This window comes from Ascidiella aspersa, chromosome 1 (genome assembly GCF_963924565.1).
Source record: "Ascidiella aspersa chromosome 1, kaAscAspe10.2, whole genome shotgun sequence".
Taxonomy (NCBI): domain Eukaryota; kingdom Metazoa; phylum Chordata; class Ascidiacea; order Phlebobranchia; family Ascidiidae; genus Ascidiella; species Ascidiella aspersa.
In genome coordinates this window covers 898,965-926,215 of record NC_139447.1, presented here as the reverse complement: position 1 = coordinate 926,215, position 27,251 = coordinate 898,965, and the positions used below count along the sequence as shown (strand labels likewise).

General features: G+C 36.0%; 2 protein-coding genes across 2 annotated transcripts; both read left to right on the top strand.

Annotated features, from left to right (window-relative positions):
- The first annotated feature begins 17,875 nt into the window (after positions 1-17,875).
- LOC146166429 (uncharacterized) lies at positions 17,876-20,914 on the top strand. Its single transcript, XM_083392660.1, has 4 exons — positions 17,876-18,647; positions 20,368-20,429; positions 20,598-20,691; positions 20,775-20,914. Exons 1-4 carry the CDS (start codon positions 17,876-17,878, stop codon positions 20,912-20,914), a joined length of 1,068 nt encoding a protein of 355 aa, XP_083248786.1.
- A 3,836-nt stretch (positions 20,915-24,750) lies between these two features.
- LOC146166428 (uncharacterized) lies at positions 24,751-26,358 on the top strand. The gene has a single exon (XM_083392651.1). It carries the CDS (start codon positions 24,751-24,753, stop codon positions 25,588-25,590), a length of 840 nt encoding a protein of 279 aa, XP_083248777.1. The 3' UTR covers positions 25,591-26,358.
- The last annotated feature ends 893 nt before the right edge of the window (positions 26,359-27,251 follow it).

Sequence of the window (27,251 nt, the reverse complement as noted above, 5' to 3'; positions counted from 1 at the left end):
TCACACAGGAGAAAAACCATTTAAGTGCAAAGAATGTAATAAATGTTTTTCTCAATCGCATAGTTTAAAAACGCATGAACGGATTCATACTGGACAAAAACCATATAAATGCGAAGAATGTGGAAAATGTTTTGTTCAGGCGGGTCAACTTCATCGACATACATTAAGTCACACGAGTGAAAAAACATTTGAGTGCAAACAATGTGGCAAGTGTTTTGCCCAGTCAAGACATCTTAAAAGACATAAAATTATTCACACTGGAGAAAGGCCTTACAAATGTAAAGTTTGTGGAAAATGTTTCAGCCGGACAGAACATCTTAAAATACATAGTAAAACTCATACTGGAGAAACACCTCATAAATGTAAAGTTTGTGAAAAATGTTTTAGGGGGGCGGGGTATCTTAAAATACATAGCAAAACTCACACTGAAGAAACACCTTACAAATGTAAGAATTGTGGAGAATGTTTTACTGGGGCATGGAATCTTAAAAGTCATGAAAAAACTCACATTGGGGAATAAATAAGAAAAAAGTTCAATGCGGTTTATCAAAATCTTGTCATCCTTAAATTTAAATATAGTGCTATCCAACATATAATTAAGTAATCTTGATTAATTTAGACGCAATAACATGAACTTTAGTTTTTAATTTGCTTAAAGAGGAAACACTTTTTAATCAGATTAAATGTATCTGGTTTAAAAATTATATCTATAACAAGGAATTCTGGTGTAATATTGTTCAGATGCATCATGTGTTCACGGTTCGCAAGGCATTCTAGGATTTTTACGTGTCCATAAATACCGAAGTGTTTGGATTTCCATAAAAAGCCTAGATTCTATTCGAACTTTTCTCCACAACGTTTTTAAATCGAATGATGTCTGACAGACTCAATCAACTCAAATTTAATTGATGTTAAATCAATTCCTTTTGTAAATAATCAAAGTAAACTGATAAACCACTAAATGTAAATCTTCGACGTTTGTTGTATGTTGTAATCTATTGTACATAAGTGTTTTATCGCTTCCTATACTACAGGAAAAAAAATAAATGAAGGTTACTAAAACGATTTCGCACTAAGAGCTTCAAGTTGTTGCCTAGCAAAAAAACCTAAGTTATACAAAAGCTTGCTTATATATACGCTTGTAGATGTGGCAAGTATCACATACCTACTTATTGATTTATAGTCAATATATTCGTAGAGCTACGAAAATGAGTTTTTTTTAAACAGCTTTCTTTAAAACGAATTAAAGCTAAATCCGGATCAACCGGAATCCGATTAAGGCGCATGTAAACACCTTTTTAATATAAAGATTTAGTTGAAAACCAAGCTTAATATAGCAGGTGCCTCCAGCCTACTGTCTAACAGAAATCTGACATTCTGATAGAACTGTGTTTGGCTATTTCTAATCAGGTAAGCCGGAATTGGCTAAAACTACGTCAGACTTTCCTAATCGCATGCGCAGTACCAAATTCAAAACCAATATGGCCGCAAATTGTAAATGTAAAGGTGGAATAACATTAAGTACAATATTTTCCAACCACATTTTGTGTGTGGACGAGTATAATGACATCCTTATGAGCGGATTGTTGTATATCAAACCAACCTATTTTAGCTCACTAGTAAACTATAAAGCCAAAAAGGTCGAGTAGATGGACATCATCTTGATTAAGGTGTTTCGATACGAGCTTGTATTATTTTTAGTAACTGTGTTCAGTTAAAAAAACTATTTTAGTTACATAAATGTGTGGAAGGCTGTAGAGTAACAATGCAAAAGACCGACCTACAAAGTTGGTTTAACTGACTCCACATTCCTGTTCTCAACTACTACTGGTTCTAAGTAAACCCGCTTTATTAGTCCTTACTCATTTATTTTCTATGTTTGCTTATTTATCACTCATTGCTAAACTGAAGGTTAAATACATGTGGATGGCAATCTAAACATGCTTTAATTAGATATGATGATGGCAGGCGAAATGTAACTATGTTATGCGTTGGATGCTTTGGCTGTTACTCGTATAATATCAAAACAGACAATTCATTTAAATTATATTGTTTGTTTTGCTGTTTTAATTAAAGCAGGCCTGTGTTACATCGCAGGCCAAAAAAAGATTTCCATAATTTGATCCAGCAAAAAAATTAAATTGAAACCTCTGCATTTCGTTAAACAAAATGTGTGTTAAAAATTAGAAACGACACTTCATGTGGCAATATTGGGCAAACCCGTACAATCTATTGGGGGAGGATTAAAAACACAAATGTTTGATATAAAATAATAACTGTGCTGACATCTTTGCGGTGGTATTTCACACATAAAGTTGATTTATACAAACATAAAGATCAAAGAGAGTTTCCGGAACGTGTTTATATTGCAAATACTTGAGTCGTTATCTATCTAAGACTTCAGACCCGAACTGAACTTTCGCTTTATCAACATTGTTGAACCTGTTAAACACCTGAAGGTGCTAACTAATGTTCTAACCGACTAGAAGCATCGACATTACATAAAAAAAGATTATTGTTTGCAAAGTAAACTGTAATTATTCCTATTATTTCGTCACAAATTCCATCGTAGTTTTAAGGATTTGTAGAATGTTTAATTGTGCTTCTCCATATTTTTTTTTTGATATTTTTATATCAGATCAAAATAAAACGAATAAACATAACATTTGGATTTAAAAAAAAAGGTTTTTCGATTCCGCTAGATGGCGCCAATGTTGTAACTGTTCTGAATACGTCATCGTGATTGCTGGACAGTGATTGGTCGGCTGGAGCTTGGTGACTTAGAAAAATAAATTAGGAAATTCTTAAGTTCTGACGAATAATGAATTTAAATAAAACGGAGTTTATTCGCGCCGATGTCGCTCATGAACGAGACCACGCTGGTAAGGCTTTTCGGTGCACACGCTGGTAAGGGTTGCAAGTTTCCATCGAAAAACCTTTAGCAATAATGACCAAAGATAAGGGCAAAGACCCGTTTAGAGTCGTTAAGTAGATAGTTTAACTTTTTTCTAACACCGATTGTGCTTTGGCTGCCCATTTGCAAACCGCCTAAGTTTGTGTGAAATAAATGGTACTGAGCTTCCTCCTAGAGGCGCCAGAGTTCAACAGAAGGTACATGAATTAACTGCTAAGCCACAAAGCATTTAAATACAAGTATAATTTTTCCGCCACCAGTTGAAAGTGTCCTTGTTTCTATTAACCAACGCTTGTATGACATTTCTAAAAGCATTAAATAGAAGATACCTTTAACAACGATTAATGCAAGGATTTTAAACTATGTGCCTCTGTATATCCCTAAGTGCGCCTCGTGATTTTCTTTACTATGTTCTAAAATAACCTCAGACTTCAGTTATTAACTTAAAGTTGATATTCTTTAGATTTAGACTTTCTTGTCTTAAACAAAGTAGGCATTTATAAATGACCGACTTTGAAGAAAGCGAAGTATAAAAAATATTTGCACCTATTTGAAGACATTGTCTTCATTTATGTGTAAGGGCGAGAAGATATCTTTCTCTTTTCACATTCAGTTTGCCGTAAACTGAAACTATTCTGGTATTTACTTTTCGTGTATTACTGGTTACAATGGTTTTGGACTTTAACGTAACGATGTATTTTAAAACACGGTAATAATATTTATAGAGTCGCAACCTCAAGAAGTTTAACAACAACTGGATTCCATTGACAGACCGCCATCTTCGGAATTGGAAGTTTTTCGTGGAATGCGATGAAACGTATGAAGCCTTCGGGGAAAATATTTCAACACAATGTGGTGAGTTAGAATAAAAACGAGTTTCGATTCTCGGTAAAGATTTCCGATACGTTTATTCCGATATCCGATATTTGTGACGATAAGTATCGCGATACGATCCGATACTAAGTGACGTCATTACTATGCTTAAACAACCAAAAAGAATAAAGTGAAGCAGTCAAACGTATAATTTCTAGACTTATATACCGAAATTTTCTTTGGAGCTAAGTTGTTTAGTTACTGAAAATTTCCCTTTCAAATAAAAGCGCGGCATTGGATCGGAAATTATGGCTGAATTCCAATATTAAATTGATATCGGAACGGCAACTAATCTAGTATCGGACAAATACCGGGTATTTAACCCGGTGCTATCGGACGCCCCTAATTCGCGTAGCGCACACAAATTGTATTTCAGTGAAAAATACAGAAGTAAAGTTTGTGGAGAGGTCAATGACCCCTGAATTCTCCACTAGATCAACCCCTGGTAATTCTGTATGCAATTTAATAAACCAGATATGGACACGAATTGCGTTAAAACACTCGGTTGTGAACCCCAACAGGTTGCACTTCGATTGTCAGTTACATCGTGTATGCCGTTGTTCGCAACACACTAAAAACTATTTAGGGAATATTAAATCAATGCGTAAACAGTATAATTTCAGGATGCGCGAAATTTAAAGTTGATCCACTTGAAATTGACAAAAAATCTTAATTAAAATATGCCTGTTATAATTTCAATGTTTTGTTAACATTCAACAAACAAGAAACTTTTTGCAAAGTGCGAAAACAAGGTTTTCGTTAAGTGCTTAAAACTCTCTTTTAAATAACGTACGCACGGCGCATTAGAACTAAAATGATTCACTCAAACAAACTAAAATCATCACCAAGCCAATAGTACCCATGCAAAAAGCAAACAAATTTTGCGTTTAGGTCGTTTGAGTGGACAGAAAAGAGCAAAAATTTTTCTAATATAAATAACTTAAGTGTTAAAAAAAATGCTGCACAAATAAGCAGACCTGTGGATTAGAAGCGATAAGTACAAGTTTTATTTGTTTTTCGAGTTAATACCTTACAATGAAACCTTAGTTCATCTTTCTAAATGCCCATGATTCCTTGGAAACAAAAGCTGGATTCTGCTGAACTTGGTAATATAATATCTATAATGTTATTCAAACACCGGTGTTGGTAACATTCCTGATACAGAATGAACCTGGAGTTTGAATTATAACTGGGGTAATTTATGGGGGTCACGGCTTGTAGAACCCCTCGAATTCACCAGATGTTAATAGCTTAATGCAGGAGTTCTTTTTGGTTTGCGTGTACAAGAGCCAGTATTAAAGTTATAGAGATAACGTCATCAGCCAATTAGACTTTCTGTTTTCGGTGAAACTTATGCATAAATACGACACTAAAAAAATAATAAATAAATTGAAGGTGGCCAAAGCATATTATTTCTATTGAACTCTTTTTGTTTTTAAAAAAAATACCATACGTTTTAAATTACCCACTAATAATTCAGGTTTTCATGGGCCCCCAAAACTAGCCAACGGACCCCCAGCGGTTTACAGACCCCAGTTTAAGAACCTCTGGGTGAACGCATTGTTTATTGTTTCACCAGGTACATCCAGTGACGTAGGATAGCGATGTATATTCGTCGATTTTTTCTCGATAATTTAGCGCCTTGTTCCTGTGTGAACGCACATAAGACGTTGGAAACATGATTTGTATTTAGATCTGTTATTGCAATGCAGGCGCAGCTATTAAGAAAACAGAACAGGCAGTGGTTATGATTATGTGTGGTAGGCTATGCTCGAGAAAAAAACAAAAACAATCCAAAGGTTTTTTTGCAATAAAACTCATGATTTGGGTTCTTGAAAATGACTTTAGTGTCGCTAGAATGCTTTCCCTAACTAAAAAAATTGTTTTCGCCGACATTGTTGTTCTTTTTAACGATTTTGTTTTGCGAAACAGTTTGTATTTAAAATTAAGTGTCGTGTATAATTAGCGACTAGTTGATGTATAAAGATAAGGTGTATTTGTAAAGATGCGGCTGGTTTGGAAACCGGCATTTTGTTTGTTGCTGTTTCTCTGTTATGGGAGCTACACTGTTAATGCAGGTGAGATAACGTTACTCAGTGGAGGATAAGTAGTCTATATTATATGCACAACTTATATATGTTGGTCATAGTTACATGTGGCTTTGCACAGTGTATACATAGTAGTCTATATTGAATATACAACTTATATGCATTCTTGGTAGTGGCATGTGGCGGAGGGTTGTGCGATGAATACATTACGTGTTCGGCTTCTTTGTTCAGTAACGAGAGCCATAAAGTGGAGTTTACTTCGATCATCAGCGAATTCCGCAACAAGAAAACATGCCAGTACAACCGTAAGTTGATATTTTGTTGTACTTTTGATCTTTATATAAGATGTAAACATAATATATTGGGCTTTGTTATAATAAAAATGTCAGTTGTTTGTTCTTTTGCATTAAACCATAAATTCTGCAACTGCGGTAATTGTTTGTAACCTTTTATTTATTAATCAATATTTTAACAGATTTAGAGTCAGCCAACCAGACCGAGTTCGTTCAAGATTGCCTTCAGCTTTTCTCCAACGATGAACTTCACAACAAATTATCAGACAGAGGTTCGTTAATGTTCTATTCAATATATGCCACCATTTCAAACAAACTCTATATATGTTTGAATCGCATGTGAAAAGTAAACATTTCATCTAAGAACTTTTAGTAAGTTTTCAAGTGATGACCGATGTTTCTTATATTTCCTTGCAAGTTTTTATTATATTGACCTTATAGCTGAATTATCTTAAAAGTACAGTGGGTTCAATTAGCTAAGTCGTAAAATAAAAATGTAAGTCAAACATTTTTTCGTTTGCCACGGCTAACCTGGCAGACTTCCACGGTGCACTAGTGTAAGGGGAACACTAAAACATGTTAACTTATAAAGTACATTTTAGAACAGGGGTCAGCAACCTACGGCCCGCCAATGGAATTCACCCCCCCCCACGTCTCTTTGACAAACTAGGCACGAGTCCACTTTAAAAATAAAAACGTAAAGTGTGAAATATTTTAATGATCTATCTACACCCGGTTTGTTTATGTTTTTTGTCGCTTAACTACTAATGTTATTGCGTCATGCTGTAACATGTCATTTTAAAAATTTAAGTAGTATGATTTAAACCGAACAAACGCTTTTTTTGCGCCAACACTTTACTGCCTTCTTAAATGGAATTGAAAACATTTTTAAGTGCATAAAAAGATCCGAGGCCCGCCTGATTCACAGTTTTTCTAACATTTTATTAACACAATTCTTAGTTAACATTTTGTGCGGCCCTCTAAGACCCTTCAGAGTTTGGTTTTGGCCCGACTAGAAAAAGGTTGCCCACACCCGCTTTAGAACCATAGAGACAATGAAAAGTACAGCAGATATGATACAAATGTTAAACCCTTTCTTGGTTGCGCTTCCCAAATGTAAAGTCTAATTGTTGATTGGATTAAACAAAGGCTAGTTAATCTCGTTTTAGGTTCATTAATTTCGCTTAAAAGTCTGTATTTAAAGCATATAATAAAAATGCTTTAACAAATAAAAGGCCCACTCAACTTTTGGCTAACAGGAAATATATAGGAAAATTATTAAACACAAATCGATCTTATATTGAAGGTGTCCCGGCTCACACAAAGAAGTTTTATTGGGAGGGAGGTACAATAATGAAGCAGCCGGATGCTAAAGCTTACTGCAAAGAAGTTGATCCACGAGCTGATCTGCTAAAGATGGAAACATCACAAGAGATAAAGTTGGCCGGTTGTTTGGACGATTGGTTGTACTACTTATGGACGGGTGAGTCGTTACCATTTCTTATCAATCTTCATAAAACATAATATTCATGCCCCACAAAAAATTATCGAAGTTAGTTAAGCTGGTAAAGCGAAGTTGTTAAATGCATCGTTCTAAAAGTCGACAAATACCTGCAACAACTGATGGTAAACAATGATTAAATTGTAACGTAAACAACTAAAGTCTTTCTTATTACGCAATAGTGCTTGGAAATAGAAACCGCACAATGTTTATCTTTTCATGTTTCTTAGGCGTTTTATTCGGACAATGGCAAGTATTTTATTCTTTACTGATCTTAAATTTGCTATGCATCCAGTGCAGGGCTGTCCTACTATTATGGCGTAACAATTAAATATATATTTAAGCTCCTGTTAATATTAGAGCACCCTGATATCAATTGTGTTCCGCGAATAAATACATGGTTTTATTTAAGCCCTCAGAACAATTGGTCTTTGTGATCCTTTGATTTAAGGCAACGGTCCGAGGCAGCCACGAAATAAAGCAGAAGTAACACGTCCTTCGTCAATTAAAGATTTCGTTAAACATTACCGTTTGTATTTAAAAAGGGTTAACCTACCAAGGAGGCGACCAGCCTTACAGCAGGAGTTTGTGGAAGTGGCCTGACGGGTCATCGGTCAACCCTGACCTGACGTGGGGCCGCGAGGAACCAACTGCTGACGATACTTGCGCCGTCGCATACTTCCCTGAATTGTACAGTTATGCTTGTGCAGCTGCGCAGTATCCCGTGTGCTACATCAAATCTACAGCTGCAGGTAAAACGACGACAACAACATGTCAGCTCGTGGTGGTTCGCTGACAACTAAACTTACGGCTAGAATAAACAATAAACAAAATATGAACAATACATTATGTTTGTTCAGCAGCTTATAAGGAATTTCGCTACGATGTTACGTTTGATTTTACGTTTAAACAACGAAATTAAGAATAGAAAATTACAACAGGGTCGTTCGTTAGTTTACACTACAGGGGTGTGCAACTCAAACAAGCCGACGTGCCAATTTTCATCTTATAACTTCTTCCCGTGCCAAAGTTTGGTAACTAATTCTTTTTAATCCCTAAAACGCTTTTTTACATTAAAAAGCCTTTAGTTACATAAAAAACATTCGTTTATTTAATTAAGCAAACCAATAACACTTGACCATAATTGACCAACTGCTACTTTGCAAACATTGTTTTCAGCCAAATTCTGAAGATTGGCTTCAAGCTGTGTAATATGTACACTACTAAATCTAAGTATCCCTTGATAAGGTGACTATTGTAACTTCAGATAAAGCTATATAGTTATGTGAATGATAGGCTCCACTACAGCAAGTACTTGTTAGCCGCGATTGTTTTATATTGAAAAATTAACAGTAGAAACTGGTTGTACAAATTAAGAATTTTTAGGGGATTTTTTAATTCTGTCGCGTGTTGGACACGTTGGACTGTCTGGTTACGTTTTCTCCAATCTCACTCGAGTATTTTTCCCGAACCGTTAAGGTTTTGTATTCCTACAATTATTTTGCTGGAATAAAAGTAATTCTATAATATTTACGATATTACGTTTGATTAGACATAACAATTTATTTCCAGAATTTCCAGATCTGGTCCCGCTTTCAACTGAGGATAAGATTGAGCAGGTGGTTGACGGTTTAATCAACGCTTCAGTGAGTTCGGGCAAGTTGCTGTCGTTGGAAAGCGAACTCGTAAATGTTGCGGCCCAGGCTGGCAATATTTCTATTCACAAAACCTTCGGCAAAGTCGTGGTTCTCATCAATTCCTTGCATACAACTGCTGGTCAAGCTGAAACCGGTTTAATCCAGCTGACCAACGCCACTTCCTTCATTTCCACGTTCCCGATTGAAAACGGCTCCAATATTGTCGTAGTGGCATTTGAGGTGAGTGTTTACAACACTTCAACCACCAGGTTCCAAGCAAATGCTTTCAGCAGTCTCAAGGACCCGACAACTTACTTCGTGGATCTTTCTCCGATGGTTTTCACCGGTGTCTCGGGCTACGACGTCACAGCAAACTCCACACTAAATGGTTCCATCTCTCTGTGGAGGAACGTCACTCAAGATGAAGAGAGCGACAAGAGGGTTTGTGAGAAGGTTTCCAGAGAAACCTCCAACACTTCCTCGACAGGTCTCACGCTGGAAAAGATTCAACTCACATGTGTTTTCATCGAGCAGTCATCTGGAGCCTACTCCACCACTGGTTGCCGCACTAGAGTGGACGGGAGCCAGGTCTTGTGCGAATGTAATCACCACACCGTGTTTGCTGTGCTTCTCTCCGTAAAGATGGTCCCTTTAACACAGGACGTCAAGGTAAAAATAGGATAGATACTTTCCTTGTGTAATTAAAAGTATATGGATAAAATAGGTAGGCGATAAAAACCATTGATGTACGGCTGTATTTTTTACAAAATACTTTTACAATTTTATTTTACAGATTTTCTCCTATGTTTGCGAATCGATTTCGGCCGCGTTCCTCGTCGCCACCATCGTACTCCTGAGCATTCACAAACGCGAGATCAACAGCGACCGTACTCTCATCCAGCTTAACGTCGCCATCGCCCTTACATTGTTGCACGTGGCCAATCTTGTTCATGACGCCGCTGTAAACAACGACACCATGTGCCTCATTCTAACGGTCGCCATTCACTACTTCCTTCTTGCTACAGGTAATTAATTCTTGTTTGAAAATCTTCTCGACTTATCTACAGCGAAAGACTAACGTTATTTTGAAAAAATTCTTTCGGTCGTTATCTTGTTATGTGACATGAAATAAAGCATAAAAATATTATTATTTTGTTCAATAACTAAAAAGCAAACACCTAAAACACCCTAACACAAAATACGTTTCGTCATCCTATAGGCAACTGGTTCATGTTCGATGGAATCCGGATGATAATGGCCTTCAAGTTTCCAGCAAGCTTTCGCGCCCAAGACCCTGAGAAGAGAAACAAAGCGTTCTTGGCGCTGGGTTGGTTCATTCCAGCCCTGATAGTTGGCTCAGCGCTCCCCGTCGGTCTGCTGTATTCGGGAGACTACATAAAGCCCAGCACCCACTACGAAAAATGCCACCAATATCAACAGGTAAGGAATCAAGAAAATTAAATTGCAGAAAGCTGTATAAGCATTTATGGTGACTTTAAATTGCTCGTAGGTTTAATTAGATTAGTTACTGCTAAATCAATATAAACTGGTGTTCAATTTTTATGCCTTTAAACTGTAATATTCCAATTTACAGGGAATGCTGAAATACGCCAGATGCTGGTTGGATCCCGGTACATTGGTGTACATTCTCTCGGTGACTGCCCCGCTCGGTATTGTTCTGCTGGTGAACTTCTTGGCATCTCTCATCGCCGCTTATGCTGCGCTCCCATTCAGGGGAAGGGAGGAGAGGAGACAAGGAGAAGAGATCGAAAATGCAAAGAAGTTCATTTCTTCCTTCTTCTTCGTCATGCTGGTTCTCGGATCGAGCTGGGGTCTTGGATTCTTCACAGGTATAAAGTGATTTTTAGACGTTTGTATAAAGTGATTTTGCATGTTTGTATAAAGTGGTTTTTAAACGTCTGTATAAAGTGATTTGCACATTTATATAACATAATTTTGCACGTTTGTATAAAGCTATATTATATGTTTATCAAACATGGTTTTGCATGCCTATTTGTGATTAGTGTTGCTTATAGTGTTATAGAAAAATCATCCACATATCGACAACGCAACATCCTGTATAAGCAGCCGCCTTATTGTTGCGACAGGTCTCGGAAATGCAGTGACGTCACTTGTGCTGACGTACATCCACACGTCAATCAACGGGCTGCAGGGAATTGCAATCTTCATTGTCTATTGCATCCGAAACAGCGTGATCGTCAAGAAAATGAAGTGCTGTCAAAACCGCCCCCAACCCCCCATTCCTGTGGGGCCGAATCGTCCCAACGCGGCACAAAATACCAGAACCCAGTCTACCAATACTTAACTCTTCCTATAAATAACCGACAATAAAATGACAATTATTTTTTTAATGAACATTTGTTTTTACATTTTGCAAATCTGATTCCATAAACGTTATGCAATTCAGCGGCCGGCAGGCGAATAAACACGCAAGGGCGGATAAAATTTATCCAAAATCAAAAAACCTAAAATTATTACAAAATGGATTTGTAACACTGTTTACCAAATTTGTTTACAAATCTAAAAACGATGGTTATTTTGTTAAAAAACAATCATTTGAGGTATAAATTTCAAATAGCAAATTTTATTGCATGGTAGTCTATGTTACTATGTTTCTTTAATTGTTACATTTTCCACATCTTTATTTTATAGCCGAATTACGCGTTTTATTTCTCAAACTTCACTTTATTTTGTACAGCGTTATCGTTTTGTTTGGTTCTTAATGTTTAAACAATAAATTATCACCAGACAAAACTCCAATCAACTAAAAAAAAAACATAACTCTCATTTTAAGGCATATTAACCCACATCATTGTGTTTATTTTAATGGTTGACTTTTTACTATTTTGTGTGTTATTCTAATTGCATGTTTCACGTTGATAAACCTCACTTTATGGTTAAATATGTTTTTCTTTGCTTGTGTGTTACCTTGGTTATTTAATAATGTTGTGTCAAGCATATTTTGCTCATAACACAATATTTACCCCAAAACTCTGCAGCAAACGTGACATATCGAAACTAAAACTACCAATAGATAACTTCGAACTTTTAAGCCTTTTTTTTTACAAAACCACTATTAGACATAATATTGATGAATATTTTTACGAACCGCAATTCGCAATTAAAAAAAAAAACTTTTATTTTTAAACAAAATTTCTCTCGAATGTGAATGTGATATTTTATTTTATCGAATCTTGTTTTTATACGTAGAGTTAAAAACTTTTGAGTCTTTTGCTCGTCGTGTACACATTTTTTGTCTTACCCCCCATATAACAAGTGACATTTGAAAGTAATATCGCACTTAGTAGTTTCTCTAATTACATTCAATGCATATTTATTTCATGTATTTTTTCAATTTTTCATTTCTAATTTTAGTGTTCTCTAAATTGAAGTAAGTTGGACATATTTGACCTTATTTCTTATAAACTGGAGTAAAATAACGTTTAATGCAAAGATGTAATGCATTGTGATTTTTGTTTATTGAACCTGTTGTTGTAAATAAAATGTAGTGTGCACAATCATCGCTGTACATTGTATCAGCTCAGCGTTTCTATATTCGGCGTCTGCGATGTATTTGCGTCACTACCTGTCGGATCGTGACGCCTTTACTTTACCGAGAAGTGACTCAAAATGCCAACGAGTGGAAAAGCACAGCACTGTGCATATGTATTGACTAACGCATGGTCCTTTCACATATTTGTTAACAGATTTCTTGGGAAATAAATCACCATTATTAGGCTAATATTCAACGCAATTTCCAAATTAATAAAAGCGAATAACCTTTTCAACCGAATAACCTTTCCAACGCGGTAAATTAAAACGCCATGTTAATGTTTTCGCTGAAATGCCAACGAATGGAAAAGCACAGCACTGTACATACGTATTGCCTAATGCGTAGGCCTTTTACATATTTGTTAAATGATTTCTTGTGAAATTAAAGCACAAGCTTTGTTGATTAACGCAATTTTAAATTTAAAACGGATTATATCAAATAACCTTTTCAACCTGGTAAAATATAACGTGATGCTAATGTTTTCGTTGAATGCCAATGAATGGCAAATATCACAGCACTGTACGTACGTAGGTCTTGTATGTTATTTTTAATAGGTTTCTTGTGAAATTAAAACACAAACATTCTTAGTCACCGTAATTTCAAAATTTGTAACAGCAAGTGTCAAAACCTCAACGCGGCAAAAAATCAAAATACGAAGCAGTATTCATGGGAGCACAAGCGTATTTGAATTATTACCCATTTAAATGTAAATGTTTCGTTCTTTTAACGTTATGTAAATAGCAGTGTTGAGAGTTAATGGAAGGAGGTCACGATCCATAAAATGTTGAGAATCACTGGTTAGTGGGTTTAGGGTGATGGCTAATGTTAGGGAAGTATTTAAGGTCCTTGAGACTCCAACACGTGGCTCTAGCCGATTCATTTCGTTCCATGCGTGTAAGGTGCGACTCTTAGGGGTTAACCAAGTAACAAATGAGGCTCTTGGTATCTGATTGGTTGCCACCCCTGCTATATATGATTACTATCAGAGGTTATTTAGATCGGCGGGTTACAACATTTGCCATAATTAACGCAAACTGTCCCACAGCGTTGTACGGCTTTACAAAGCTACTGTGCTCCTTGTTGACAATTGACATGACCTGGATTTGAAGATCGTAATGGTAGGAACAACAGGGAGGTTACGTAACAATGAATTGGCTTCAGATCTTTTTTGTAAACAAAACTAAATACACAAAATATAAAGTTGTAAATCCAGGTTTTTGTGAAAAAACATAAGCTACTCGCGTGCCACAGGTCGGGAACCCCTGGTTAGTAGAATAAGAGATGATTTGGTAATGTCTTGATCTAGTAACGTGACTTATTGCATTCCAAGACTATTTTTACTAACTTGTATAATGTGTTTTGTGAAAAATAAGATCATTTTGGACAAATGACTTGACTTCAAATACTTTTATTCAATAAATTAAGGTAAAATTGGGCGGTATATCTGCAAGTGAAAACGAACCCCTTATATTATAAATTCACCTTCCGATGCAACGACACCGTTGCAAATGACGTCATAGACCTCCTGCCTTACCTAACGGATTGGGTTGGGACGCCCAGGCAAGTAGCAGCTCAATATATAAAACTTAAGTGTAAAAATCTCAACGCGGCACGCTATGTGAAAAACAGTGTTGAGAGTTAACGAAAGGAGGTTACGACTCATAAAATGTTGAGAACCACGGTGTAGTGGGTTTAGAGTGATGCGTAATGGTAAGGGGAACATTATAAGCTACCTAAGACTCCTTATATCTGATTCCTATTAGAGGGTGCAACATCAACCCAACACTACTTACTCCATTGCCAGTCCGCTTTATTAGCAAACAAAAGTCCGCTCCTTGTAGCTCAGCACAACTCTGGCCAACAAATTAAACGCGAGGCACGCGAGAGAGAGATTATGACGTCACCATTACGATTGTTTCAAACAATGAATCCAGCTGAGGTTATAATAGATTAAGTATAACCTCAGTCAAAAAGTGTTGTCGAATGTAAATCGTGATGCGACGAAAGAATGTTTAAACCGAATGTCTTTGTAATGCTTTCTACAATTGAAGCATGGGAATTAGTGGAATAAATTGCCTAAAAAACACACGTTTTAAGAACAACAAAAAATACACGTTTTAACAACAGAATTCTCTAGTGGAAATTTAGTTAAGTAATACTCTTTTTGTTTAAACCTTGTTGTAAATTAATCACTGCATAAAACCAATAAATCACTGTGTAACTTAAGTGGCTTGATATTTTACAGTTGTTACTTGGCCCACAATGAAAAGTAATAGTTATGTTGAAACATTATAGGGAAGGTTAGGGTAGAATATGAGATGATTTAGTAATGTCTTGATCTAGTAACGTGACTTATTGCATTCCAAGACTATTTTTACTAACTTGTATCATGTGTTTTGTGAAAAATAAGATCATTTTGGACAAATGACTTGACTTCAAATACTTTTATTCAATAAATTAAGGTAAAATTGGGCGGTATATCTGCAAGTGAAAACGAACCCCTTATATTATAAATTCACCTTCCGATGCAACGACACCATTGCAACTGACGTCGTAAATCTGCTGCGACACCTAACGGATATAAATGGGACGCCCAGGCAAAAATTTTTCAGACGCGCCGCAATGTGGCCCGCGGGCCGCAGGTTGGACATGCCGGCTTAAGTGGTCAGAACACTGAAATAATTTACATAATTAGTGAAAGTACCACGTAATCATCACTTACGATGATCAGTATATAAAACGTATTACTTTGTAAGTTAAAGACATATATAGCAGCGTAGCGTTTCTCAACCGGTGCGCCATGGAAGGCTGCTAGGTGCGCCGCGAGCAAAAGGAAAAACGAAATAAATGTCGAAATAAGTCCAAGATTAATCGAAATAAGACTTTGATTGATAAAATAACGTATAAACCCATATAATAAAAATTAAAAAAATTTCGCGCTCGCTTTGCTCGTAAAGTGCGCCCCCAAGTGAATAAGGTTAAGAAACACTGACATATAGGATCAATGACTAAGATGAAATAAATGTGTTAATGTTACCCAAAGTATTCAATAAAGTACACTTCGTCCCACGGCGAGACATTTTGACAGAACTGAGTGACGTTAGTCATTAGAACTAAAGCGACTCAGTATAAAGCATGATGCAATTCAGCATATTTCGTTTTTGCATATTTTTTTAGTGTATTTACAACTTGGTTGTGTCATTTTTTACAACTCGTTTCATATCTTTTGTTTTTTGTCACAATACCCTAAAGTTGGCGTAATGTTTACTGCGTTAAATCAGAGCAGTTTATTAAAAGTAAAAGTAGGTACATGTGTTTTTGCGCGACTGAGAAACCAAGCTATAAAAGTGAAATCGATAGTTAACACTTATATAGGTATCGGTTGAAAAGCGTTGAAGTATATCCCAAAATAGCGGGCACAGTATTGTGTTCGCGACAGTTCGTTTTTTTTTCAGCAGGGTTGGTGTATCTTTACAGAATTTAACTTTTGAAATTAAATTTAGTGCTGGCATCTCCCATGTCAGATCACAGCAGGGCTGCGGAGTTGGACTTGCGTAAGACTAGGTAAAATTATCCGAGAATCAGAAGCATATGGTGGCATGTTTTCCATGACTCCTATAAGTGGAGTGTTGATATCCATTCTATTTTAGTGACGTAAATCTGGGAAAAACTGTAGAGTCTGAGCCGTAATCGGGACCCAATGTAATTGCACATTTGGCCGGAGACGGACTCGGGTTGTTTTTAACGGATTGCGCAGCCCTGGTTGCCAGTGCAAAACCATACATAGAAAAATGTTTGGCACGCGAGATGTTGATATTTTGAAATTATTCATAAACTGACACACTACATATAGGTACCACAGTAAATCAAAAAAGTTTTAAAGTGGTGGGCCACACTAATATGTTGCACAGATCTGCTTTATGGGAACTTATACACTCTCTCAACTACACAACGGCGTCCATGTATTGCTACACATTAATTTTTTTGCGCATGATGTGTAACTTGTCCACATGAAGTTATTAGAAACACAGATGTATTTTGCAATGTGCAAGCAACATTTAAAAGCTCTTCGTTTACAACATACTTTTGACCTGCCTTGCTTGCAATACAATCCTGTTTAGGCCGACTTATTTCGTTAAACCTTACCAAAGGCATCTTGTGTCTATCTACTATTATATGGGCATCGTTATTGTTAATAAGTACGACACAATGGCTTGATCACAGAATACACATTGTGAATATAAACGTTTTAGTTGAATAATAAACCGTTTATTTACAGCATTTGAGGTATTTAAATCCTGTTTTAGTTTTAGTAAAGGTCTGTAACATTTAGCAGCTTGCTTTATGCAGCCATACTATGCGGCGTCAGCGTTTTTCGTGCCACCAATCACTTCCGCTAACGCTTACCGATATGGAAGTGTCAATCAAATGTTTGGGCCAGCGGCTTGTGTGAGAAGTTTCATGTGCAGAGTAGTAGCAGTTTGCTCAAAAGCGTTTAGTTGCAAAAGCAACATTGTATGTTTATACGCGCTGGTGCTACTGGGAACTCAAGTTCTTGCAGCTTTAGGCCAATATTGGTCGATGTTACAGAGCGCAATTGTGACGTAATGGCTGCACTTGATGTAGTAACTATGTATTATTTGTTTTGCTGTTAAAAGATCACGATTGTAATGAGGTATAACTAAAACAAAACAAAATGTTTTACAAAAAGGATAGGATTCGTAAAAAGTGCATTGCGTTGTTGTTTTGCAATTGATTGCTCTCAACTGGTTAAGAACCCTATTAAAAGCATTAACAACAAGCATTGTTATTTGTAAGCTGCGCACACTACAGTAACGCGTGCATTAGAGTCCCTCAAGAACGTTTTAAATAAGAACACTACACAATATTTGAACAATAACTGAATAGCCTTTCTTTGGAGATTTTAGCGATATTTGTTTGTCGTTGATTTGATGGGATTGCGTTAAAAGGGTAATTTTTTTTTCTATTTTACAGAAGTAAATATAGGTCAAACTACCAAAGCGATTTTGTTACGATGGAACTATATAAAGAGAGCGATGATGGATTTTCTGATGATTCTGTTGCCACGATTACAGATTGGTCATCACAAGAACATCAACCTGTAAGTGAAGAGTCTGATTGTGAAGGAATGAAAGACTCTAATCAAATCGACAAACAGCAAAAAGACAAACGAAAGGATCTAACAACAGCAAAAACAAAATTAAAACACAAAACCACCAACACGGAGTTCCGATGTAACATTTGCGAAAAGTTGTTCAAAAAGCGTCCTTTGCTCAACAAACATTTGTCCACATTTCACTTTAAGAAACACAAATGTAAAGTTTGTGGGAAACTTTTTGGAATGAAATGTGATCTTAACACTCACATGAGAATTCACACTGGAGAAAAACCTTTTAAATGTGCCTATTGCGATAAAAGTTTCGGCCAAGCTCACAATTTGAAGACGCACGAACGAATTCACACTGGAGAAAAACCATTCGAGTGCAAAGAATGTGGAAAACGTTTTAGACAAAATGAACATCTTAAAATTCACAAAAGAACTCACACTGGAGAAAAACCTTTTAAATGTAAAGTTTGTGGAAAACCTTATAAAGGGTCACAATACGTTAAAATTCATGAAAGAACTCACACTGGAGTAAAACCTTACAAATGCAAAGTTTGTGGTAAATGTTTTAACCATGTCGAAAGCCTCAAAGCCCATGAAAGAACTCATACTGGAGAAAAACCTTATAAATGTAAAGTTTGTGAAAAATGCTTTAGTCGATCAGGACACCTTAGTAGACATAGCAAAATTCATACTTAAGAAAAACTTTTAAAATGTTGGAATTGTTTTAGCCAGGCCGGGATGTTTTAAAACCTATGAAAGAACTCACAATAACTAATAAACTAAGCGGAAATGTTTGTGATTAAAAAATATTGTCATCAAGATATGTAAATATAACGCGACCCTCGAAACAACTGCAACGGCTGTTAATCAGGGGTGAAACTATAAGGGTATTTTGCAATTTAAAAAAATGACTCCAACAATGCTAGACTCGATGCAGAAACAAAATTTACAAAAACTGCTTTTAGGAAGTTGCAATAGCCAAAAAATATGATTAATGGCCTCTTGCCCAGTTTGTAAGAAGTAGCGGGCGGGCCGGATGATTTACACTGATGGATAGGATCTGGCCCGCGGGCCGCAGTTTTCCCACCTGTGGTCTAGATCCTCAAACAATTCATAGGTTTTTGTGCCGCGGAGTCGCGTGATGCGTGGGAAGTGGATGGCAAAGATTAGAAGTGGTTACCGGTGTTTCAACCACTGCGTACGGCGCTGTGTAAACTGCCAAGCATTTAACATGAGAAATGGCCTGTTTGTAACGTATTTGACATATTTTCACTCTACTTTGTAGCGTTAAATGATGTTGTAAAATACACTGCAGGTTTGAGTTAGCACTTGAGTTCGGTATCGTTATTATAAAAAGTATCATTATTATATTTAATCTCCCATGTTTACTTCTGCCTCAAAGTTCAATTTTGACAACTCGAATCAAAAGAAGTTTCAGGATTTTAGACCAGCGCCGTCTGTATACATAGGCATTGAAGTCGCAAACAAGTTTTCCTTTATGAAGGTAGATATTAAAAAGGTGTTCGTAAAATGTTGCTACCTGGCAAACACATAATCAAAATAGCTCCTATGGTAATTATTTGTTCTCCAATATTTTAGCGTCTTCGCGTTTTAACGGTAGACTGGCGCAATATCTACAAGGGGTGGAGAGGCAACTAAGATTGATTGAGTGAGCGAAGTATTGCAGTTGTAGAATATTACATCTTAACTTAGACTGATGGTTCCCAAACTGTCGACCCTGTAATGGGTCACGAGACCAATTACAGAGGGTCATAGAGCCATTTTAAAACATTGCAACTATGCATTTTTTATCTTAATAAAATAATTTGCCTTTTTCCCCTGGTTAATGTTATTTTGGCACAAGAAACGTTTGTTGTCCAAAGAATGCGAAACATAGTGTTGTTCAATGTTAAAAGCTGTACACACAACTTTTAGAAGTGTTGTAGTACATAAACGTTTCAGTGCAGAGGTGTAGTTAATTAATCTAAAACTTACTGAAGCTTCTTTTTTCGTCAATTTGTATAAAGACCAACAGTGATAACTTCGAAAACTAGTGTAAATCAATGTGCACTAGAAATATGTGCATAAATATCTCCTGTATAATACAAATGTGGTGAATTCTTAAAGGTCGTATCCAAAGTGTAAGGTGTGGAGAGCCGACTTAGAACGACTCATTGAGCAATTAATTACAGTTGTAGCATATTACTGCTTATGTTTGACCATATAAACAATAAAATACTTGTATTCTTTACAGTTTGTTTTATAATAGATTGTATATTAAGATTACTAGACACGTGGACATTCTGCCAAGATTATCTGGTTCTGCATATTTTTGTCGCTTGGCGAGAATTTAATACACGCTTAACTTAAATGTATCAAAAAGTTATTTTTCCTTTTAGATCAAAAGAGCTTATTTGTTAAATTCATGAATATATCAATTCCTTTACACATGTGCGCTCGAGTTTGATGAAAAAAGCAATTTTCTCTATGTCACTTGTTAATGACGTAAATTTGTGACGTAAGTTCTGACAAAATACAATCCCATAGCAAAAATCGTTGTCACGTTTGCGAAAAGTTGTTTAAAAAGCGTCCTTTGCTCAACAAACATTTGTCCACATTTCACTTCAAGAAACACAAATGCAAGCTTTGTGGGAAGCTGTTTGGAGCAATTACCGCACTTAAAATCCACATGAGAATTCACACTGGAGAAAAAACATATAAGTGTAAATATTGCGGAATATGTTTTACCACGGCAGGCAATCTTCAGCGACATAAATTAACCCACACTGGCGAAAAAACATTCGAGTGCAAACAATGTGGAAGATTTTTTATCTCGTGGATGACGAGACACTGCTGGAAAGAGCAGTTGGCCAGATTGCTCCAGTAGCCGTTGGTTTGCATATTCCTGATGACTTCACCCTGATCGACAACGACGTCGGTAAGTAATGAGTTTTACCAGGAAATCTTCAACGACACAACAGAAATCACACCGGAAAAAAACCTTACAAATGTAAGAAGTGTGGAAAATGTTTTAGTCGGGCACTCATTAAAAAATTCACACTGGGGAATAAATAATTTTAAAAAATTTAATGCGATTTAATATTATCATGTCATTACGAAATGCAAATATTGTGTGATCGACAAACATATTGAAGTACAACAATCCATGTTTCATTTAGAAGCAACTACAGATATTAGGCCTGAACTTGTTTATTTTTGTAAATTTGTTGTCCGTATCAAGGGAGTTAATATTTTCCTAATGCACATTGTGTCCGCAGTTCGCAAGGCAGTTATTGGATCGTTCAGACCCAAATTTACTAAAATGTACAGTTTTAATTACTAAAACCTACTGTGTTTTAGTGTTGCTTATCATTGTCATTTGATTTGTTCAGAGATCAAACCCACATTTTGACTTTTCCCTTGTTTTGTGTTCATATGTTTATATGTGACACAAAATGGCGTCAATAATTTTGTTTCATGAACAACCTGTCAGCCAATACAAGTTATAAATTACAAGAAAACGTTTACGTTTATTGGCTTATCTGTAACATATAAACCTAGACAGGATCTATATTTTGCAATCTCACAAATAACTAAATAAACAAAAGTTAATAATTAGCACAAAAATCAGCCTCAACAACACAAAGTTCAATATGACTTTCCTATTTGATATTGTGAGAAGAAAACTCTCCTGTTTAAGTTCCATGCCAGTGGTTTTTAAACCTTTTATGATTCGTGGCCCCTTTTGTAAGGCTCTTAACCCTCGTGCCTCCCTGCTTATAAACATACTTTGTGTTTAACTGTTTTCACTTGTTTTACTTCTTCACGTTAATAATACAACCATTAATCACTATTAAATGCACTTACTTTATAAAAATTTAACTAATTAGTCCGTTGACTAGTACAAAGCTTGTTCCTGGTCCGCCAAGCTATTTTTTGTATTAAATATTACTACATTGGTCGAGATTATTTCGCGATTTTCGCTTTATGATTACGTTACTATTACTTGGAAAATATGCTGTGTATAACCTCGCTAAAAATTGGCCTAAAGTTAAACTTTGAGTAACCCTGCAGCGTACTTTAAGCGTTATGGATTGAATGTTCTTTTTGCAACTTAACGCCTTTCAGGGAAATTGCTGAATCCCTGCGCCTGGCATTACACATTAGTTTCTGGCCGAGCAGCGTTTGACAGACACTTGTTGATTCGGCGAAGGTTATCGCCAAGTCATTGGCCGCATGAAGAAACGCTGACCCACACTGCACGGCTTCCTATAAAGCAGCACAGTAACTTTTTTAGCGACAGGCCTTCTTGCCACTCGCGTACCTGGGCGTAACTTTCCGCGATAATACGAATAGTTAAATGATCGAATATTCTAATTTGAACATGTTTACTGATGAGTTAAATAAAAAGTTGACTGGCAAACTTGAAAAAGTAACAAACCTGCTCTATGCACATTAAATTTGATTATAGACATTACGTGTGACGCTATACTTCGGAGTTGTACTGAAACTTAGAAAACAGGAGAAATTAGAGCGAACTTTGGACAGTGGTGTTTGGTTGCAACATATCGCCTTTTAGATGTCTTACCAAGAAGCTTGCTTGCTTCCAAATTTATTCTGTTCATATGATATAACCGCTTGAATCTTTTCAAATGATTTCAAGTAGAGATGGTCACAATATAAAATTGTTGTTCGCTGCCCGCACCGCACTTTAATAAGTTGCTTCCAAGCTGCTCTGCACCGCAAATTATTTTTGAAATCTTAAGCTGCGTTGCATGCAAAAATTTAAGCAAAATAAACAATTTATTCCAACACTCACAAAAATAAAAACACCACAAACATCTAAAATAACTACTTCAAACTTACTGTTTAGTGAAGAAACATCCATGTGTAAACTGATGATTGCTAATTCAAATCAATTAACTAAAATAAAAACTTTGACATGCCGTTTTGCAAGTAAGAAAAAAAATATGGAAGAATAAATATAATAATAAAATTCTGCCCGTGTCTAGCGAAATTCGCAAATATCCTGAAACCTTTTAAATTAACAGAAAATCCTTTTAAAATCATCGAATTGATCAATATAATAGTGATTTAGGCGACATTTAAGGATTTGTACATTTTATTTTCCCGGGCGCAATTGGGTATGAATAAAAAATATTTCATTTTTACTAAATTGAGATATTCATGGCCTTTGTTTAAATTAAATTTGTTTAAAAAGTATTCTTTAGCAAACTCTTTACTCGTAGCTTCTTTCAATGCTGGGAAGAAATGTTTAGATTTGTTTACGCGCCGCGGTGCGGTTAATTTGCTAAACCGCGTAAGCGACCGCAAACGCTGGGCGGTTAACATCTCTAGAAGCTCTGCTTACGTTACGGTCCGCTGAGCAAGACTGTAGCAGTATAGCCTGAGGGTTTTGCGAGGCAAACTTAGGTGAAAGAGCAGAACTAGATATGGTTTAAGGCTGTCAGTTAAATCTTTTAAAGTAAGGTTAATGAAACATTAGCTTCTATACTCAGTTAAAACAATAGTCGTTCATCCGCTAGTGATTTAAATCTTTAGCGCTTTAGTTCTCCACGCTGTATTAACGTTACGGTCCGCTGCACAAGACTGTAGGAATATAGCCTCAGGGTTTGGCGAGCCAACTCAGATCGACTGATTGAGCGAGGTAGGGCAGTTCTAGTTTATCCCGGTTTATAAATTACCCGCAATACAAAGTAAGTTATAAAGTTTATATATGTGTATAGGCAATTTGATTGTGAAACGAGATTAGGTGCTCACTGTACTGTGATTTCTATACTGAAATGTCCTATTGGGCTGATTTTTAATCAAGCCAGTTAGTTTAGTTTGAATTTGAATTTGATGGATTTAGGCAGTACTGTGAAATTAACAATGTAAACCTCTAACCACAAGCTAAATAGTGTTGCATATCTTTGTCATTTTGATTAGTAGAAAGATTTAACTCATATTTTGGCTTTGCCGCTTGTATCCATTTTATGTTTATACGGGATATAAAATGTCGCCAATAATTTCGTTTTATGGACAATCTGTCAGCCAATGTATGCTTATATTCTAAATCCTCAGTTACAACTTACAAGAAAGCAAGTCGATAATAACAGATTTCCAACCTTTTGGCAGTTCCAAAAACTTTTTTTCTCCACACTTTCACGCTCTATAAACGTTAATTTTCACGCTCTATTAACGTTTTCTGCTGCACATAGACTGCTGGTAAATGCCTCAGGGTGTGTCGAGTCAACTTAGATAGATTTGAGTGGGCTGCATTTGTGATGTTTAATCCAAATTGATTCCTTTTTACGAGAATACTTAGAGCCAACTAAATTTGGCACTAGGTGTGGTTGTTATATTAAGCGAGATCTATCTGACGTTATCTGCAATAACATTTTAATCATGATTTATTAGATAAGCAGATAACAGCTGTGAAAGAACGCTAACGTTTAAACCGCTGAAATGTACGCTTGGGTCGCTTCGTTGATGCTAGGGTGCAAATACAAACAGGTAGTGTTACTTGTTAGTTGGGCTCAACGCAAAACACTTATCTTTATAGGGATTAAAAGCATTTGAATTATCCGCGCTGCATTTTATTAAGTGGCAAAGATCAGCTGCAAAACCCTGCTTCAATAAAACCAGCGGCCAGTAAATGCTCTTTATTTAAACTCTCGTCAATTGGAAACGTGTACATTTGTTTAGTGATCATTTTTAGTTGCCGATTATTTAACAGTTTCTGTTAAAATGATAAATTTATGTTTTTCAGGACTAAAAATATGGCAAAATACCAAATTTCTGAAACGACCGAGCTTGGTAAACAGAGCGATGATGGATTTTCTGATGATTCTGTTGCCACGATTACAGATTGGTCATCACAAGAACATCAACCTGTAAGTGAAGAGTCCTATTGTGAAGGAATGGAAGACTCTAATCAAATCGACAAACAGCAGAAAGACAAAAGAAAGGATCTAACAAATTTTAAAAGAAAATACAAACGCAAAAACAACAACATGGAGTTTCGATGTCACATTTGCGAAAAGTTGTTCAAAAAGCGTCATCTGCTCAATGCACATGTGTCCATGGTTCACTTTAAAAAACACAAATGCAAAGTTTGTTGGAAACTGTTTGGAAAAAACAAGGATCTTAACAATCACATGAGAATTCACACTGGAGAAAAGCCTTTTAAATGTGCTTATTGCGATAGATGCTTCAGCTCAGCTTACACCTTAAAATCGCACGAACGAATTCACACTGGAGAAAAACCATTTGAATGCAAAGAATGTGGAAAACGTTTTACTCATTTAGGAAGTCTTAAATTACACGAAAGAAATCACGCTGGTGAAAAACCATTTGAATGCAAAGAATGTGGAAAGTGTTTTAACCAGGCAGCACATCTTAAAGTTCATGAAAGAATTCACACTGGTGAAAAACCTTACAAATGCAAAGAATGTGGAAAGTGCTTTAGCAATACAGGACATCTTAAAAGGCATGAAAGAATTCACACTGGAAAAAAACCTTACGAATGCAACGAATGTGAAAAGTGTTTTAGCCGAACAGGACATCTTAAAGTTCATGAAAGAACTCACACTGGGGAAAACCATTCGAGTGCAAATTGAGCCGTATGGCCCAATTAAATCGAAACTGAACTAACTGCCTTAAAATTTCAAAGTGCATATTATCATACTGCGAATTGTAATTTACAATTTAAAAGTCCAGTATATTTGCGCTTTCAATTATTGCAGTTTATTGCAGTTCACAGTCAAGGCCAAATCATGCCTTTCAGGAGTCCCTAAGCACTGAAGGACCACACAAGATAATATTCATAAAATACTTGAAAAAAAGAAATAAGGTTTTGCAACCGGGCCCTGAGTCGTTGTATTACCTAATCGAATTATTTCATTACTACTGAGGCACCATTAAAGATTCGTCCATGATAATTTATGTGGTGACGCTTCCCTTGGTGCCCTATGCATGTGCTTATTTTGCTTAATGCTTAATCCATCCCTGATTACAGTACAACAAAACACACCTGTAAGTATGCCAAATGATAGTTGGGTGTTTTCTGCCGCTCTGGAGTAAAGGCAGGCTACAGCGCAAAAGCGAATTCATTTGGGATTAGCGTAGTAGTTGCCGACAGAATTAGCCACACGTTAATTATATTAGGAATATATCACGTTATTTAGTGAATTTCCGAGTGTTTATTCGCGTTTGTGTTACTTGTATTTATATGGTTTTTCTTTTGCATTATCCTTTGAGTGTTGTTGTAAAAAATCAGTTATTAAACTAGTAAATTGAAATCGACTAGCGAGCTGAAATGTTTGTCAAATCACCTAATTATTAAACGTTTACTGAATCATCTACTATTATACACATAACTAAACTATGAGCTTGGTTCATTCGCCAATCATTACAACATGTATGTGCGGTCGCGTTATATATAAGCACTTGTCAATAAAGCGAAAAGGTGAAAAAACAACTTTAAAATGTGCTTATTGTTTCAACCTAGCTCAAACCTTGAAAGGACACGAAAGAATTCACACCGGGGGAAAAAGACCTTACAAATCTAAAGTTTGTGGAAAGTGTTAGGCGGACATCAGTTCTCAAAGTTTATCATAGGATTCACACTGGAGAAAGACCATATGAGTGCAAAGTGTTTTACTTAACCTAACCCACTCTGCAGAAAAAGCTTACGACTGTAAAATTTTGTGGAAAGGCCTTCGCCACCTCAACAAACCTAGCAATTCACAAACGAATTCACTCTGCAGAAAACCTTACAAATAAAATCTGTGGAAAATGTTTTAGCTGGGCAAGGGATCTTACACGACAAGAGTACTCACATCGGGCAAAAGAGATATGATTGTCAAACTTGTGAAAAATGCTTTGTCCAGGCAAATATATTACATTATTTTTGAAGACATGAGATCGATTGGATATTGAAGTATAACGTTAATATTTGCCAAACGAGGAGTGACGTTTTCAGGTTAAATTTATCTTGTTTCACCCTTGTTTTTTTATTAAGACAAAAAAATTAGATGTGCCATTATATTATTAGTAAATCTGTTTCTTTTTAATATACCAGCGTTTTTTGTAATGTATAAAATCGTAATTTTGTTATTATAACTAAAAATTATTTGGAAATTTATACTTTTAATGCCAGCTAAGTAACCATAAAATGCCAGCTAAGTAACCATAATCTTTATCAGGCATTCTTATTCATTATTTTTCTTCAGGTTACTGTGATTCGTTTATATTTATTTAAAACATTGATTTCCTGCAA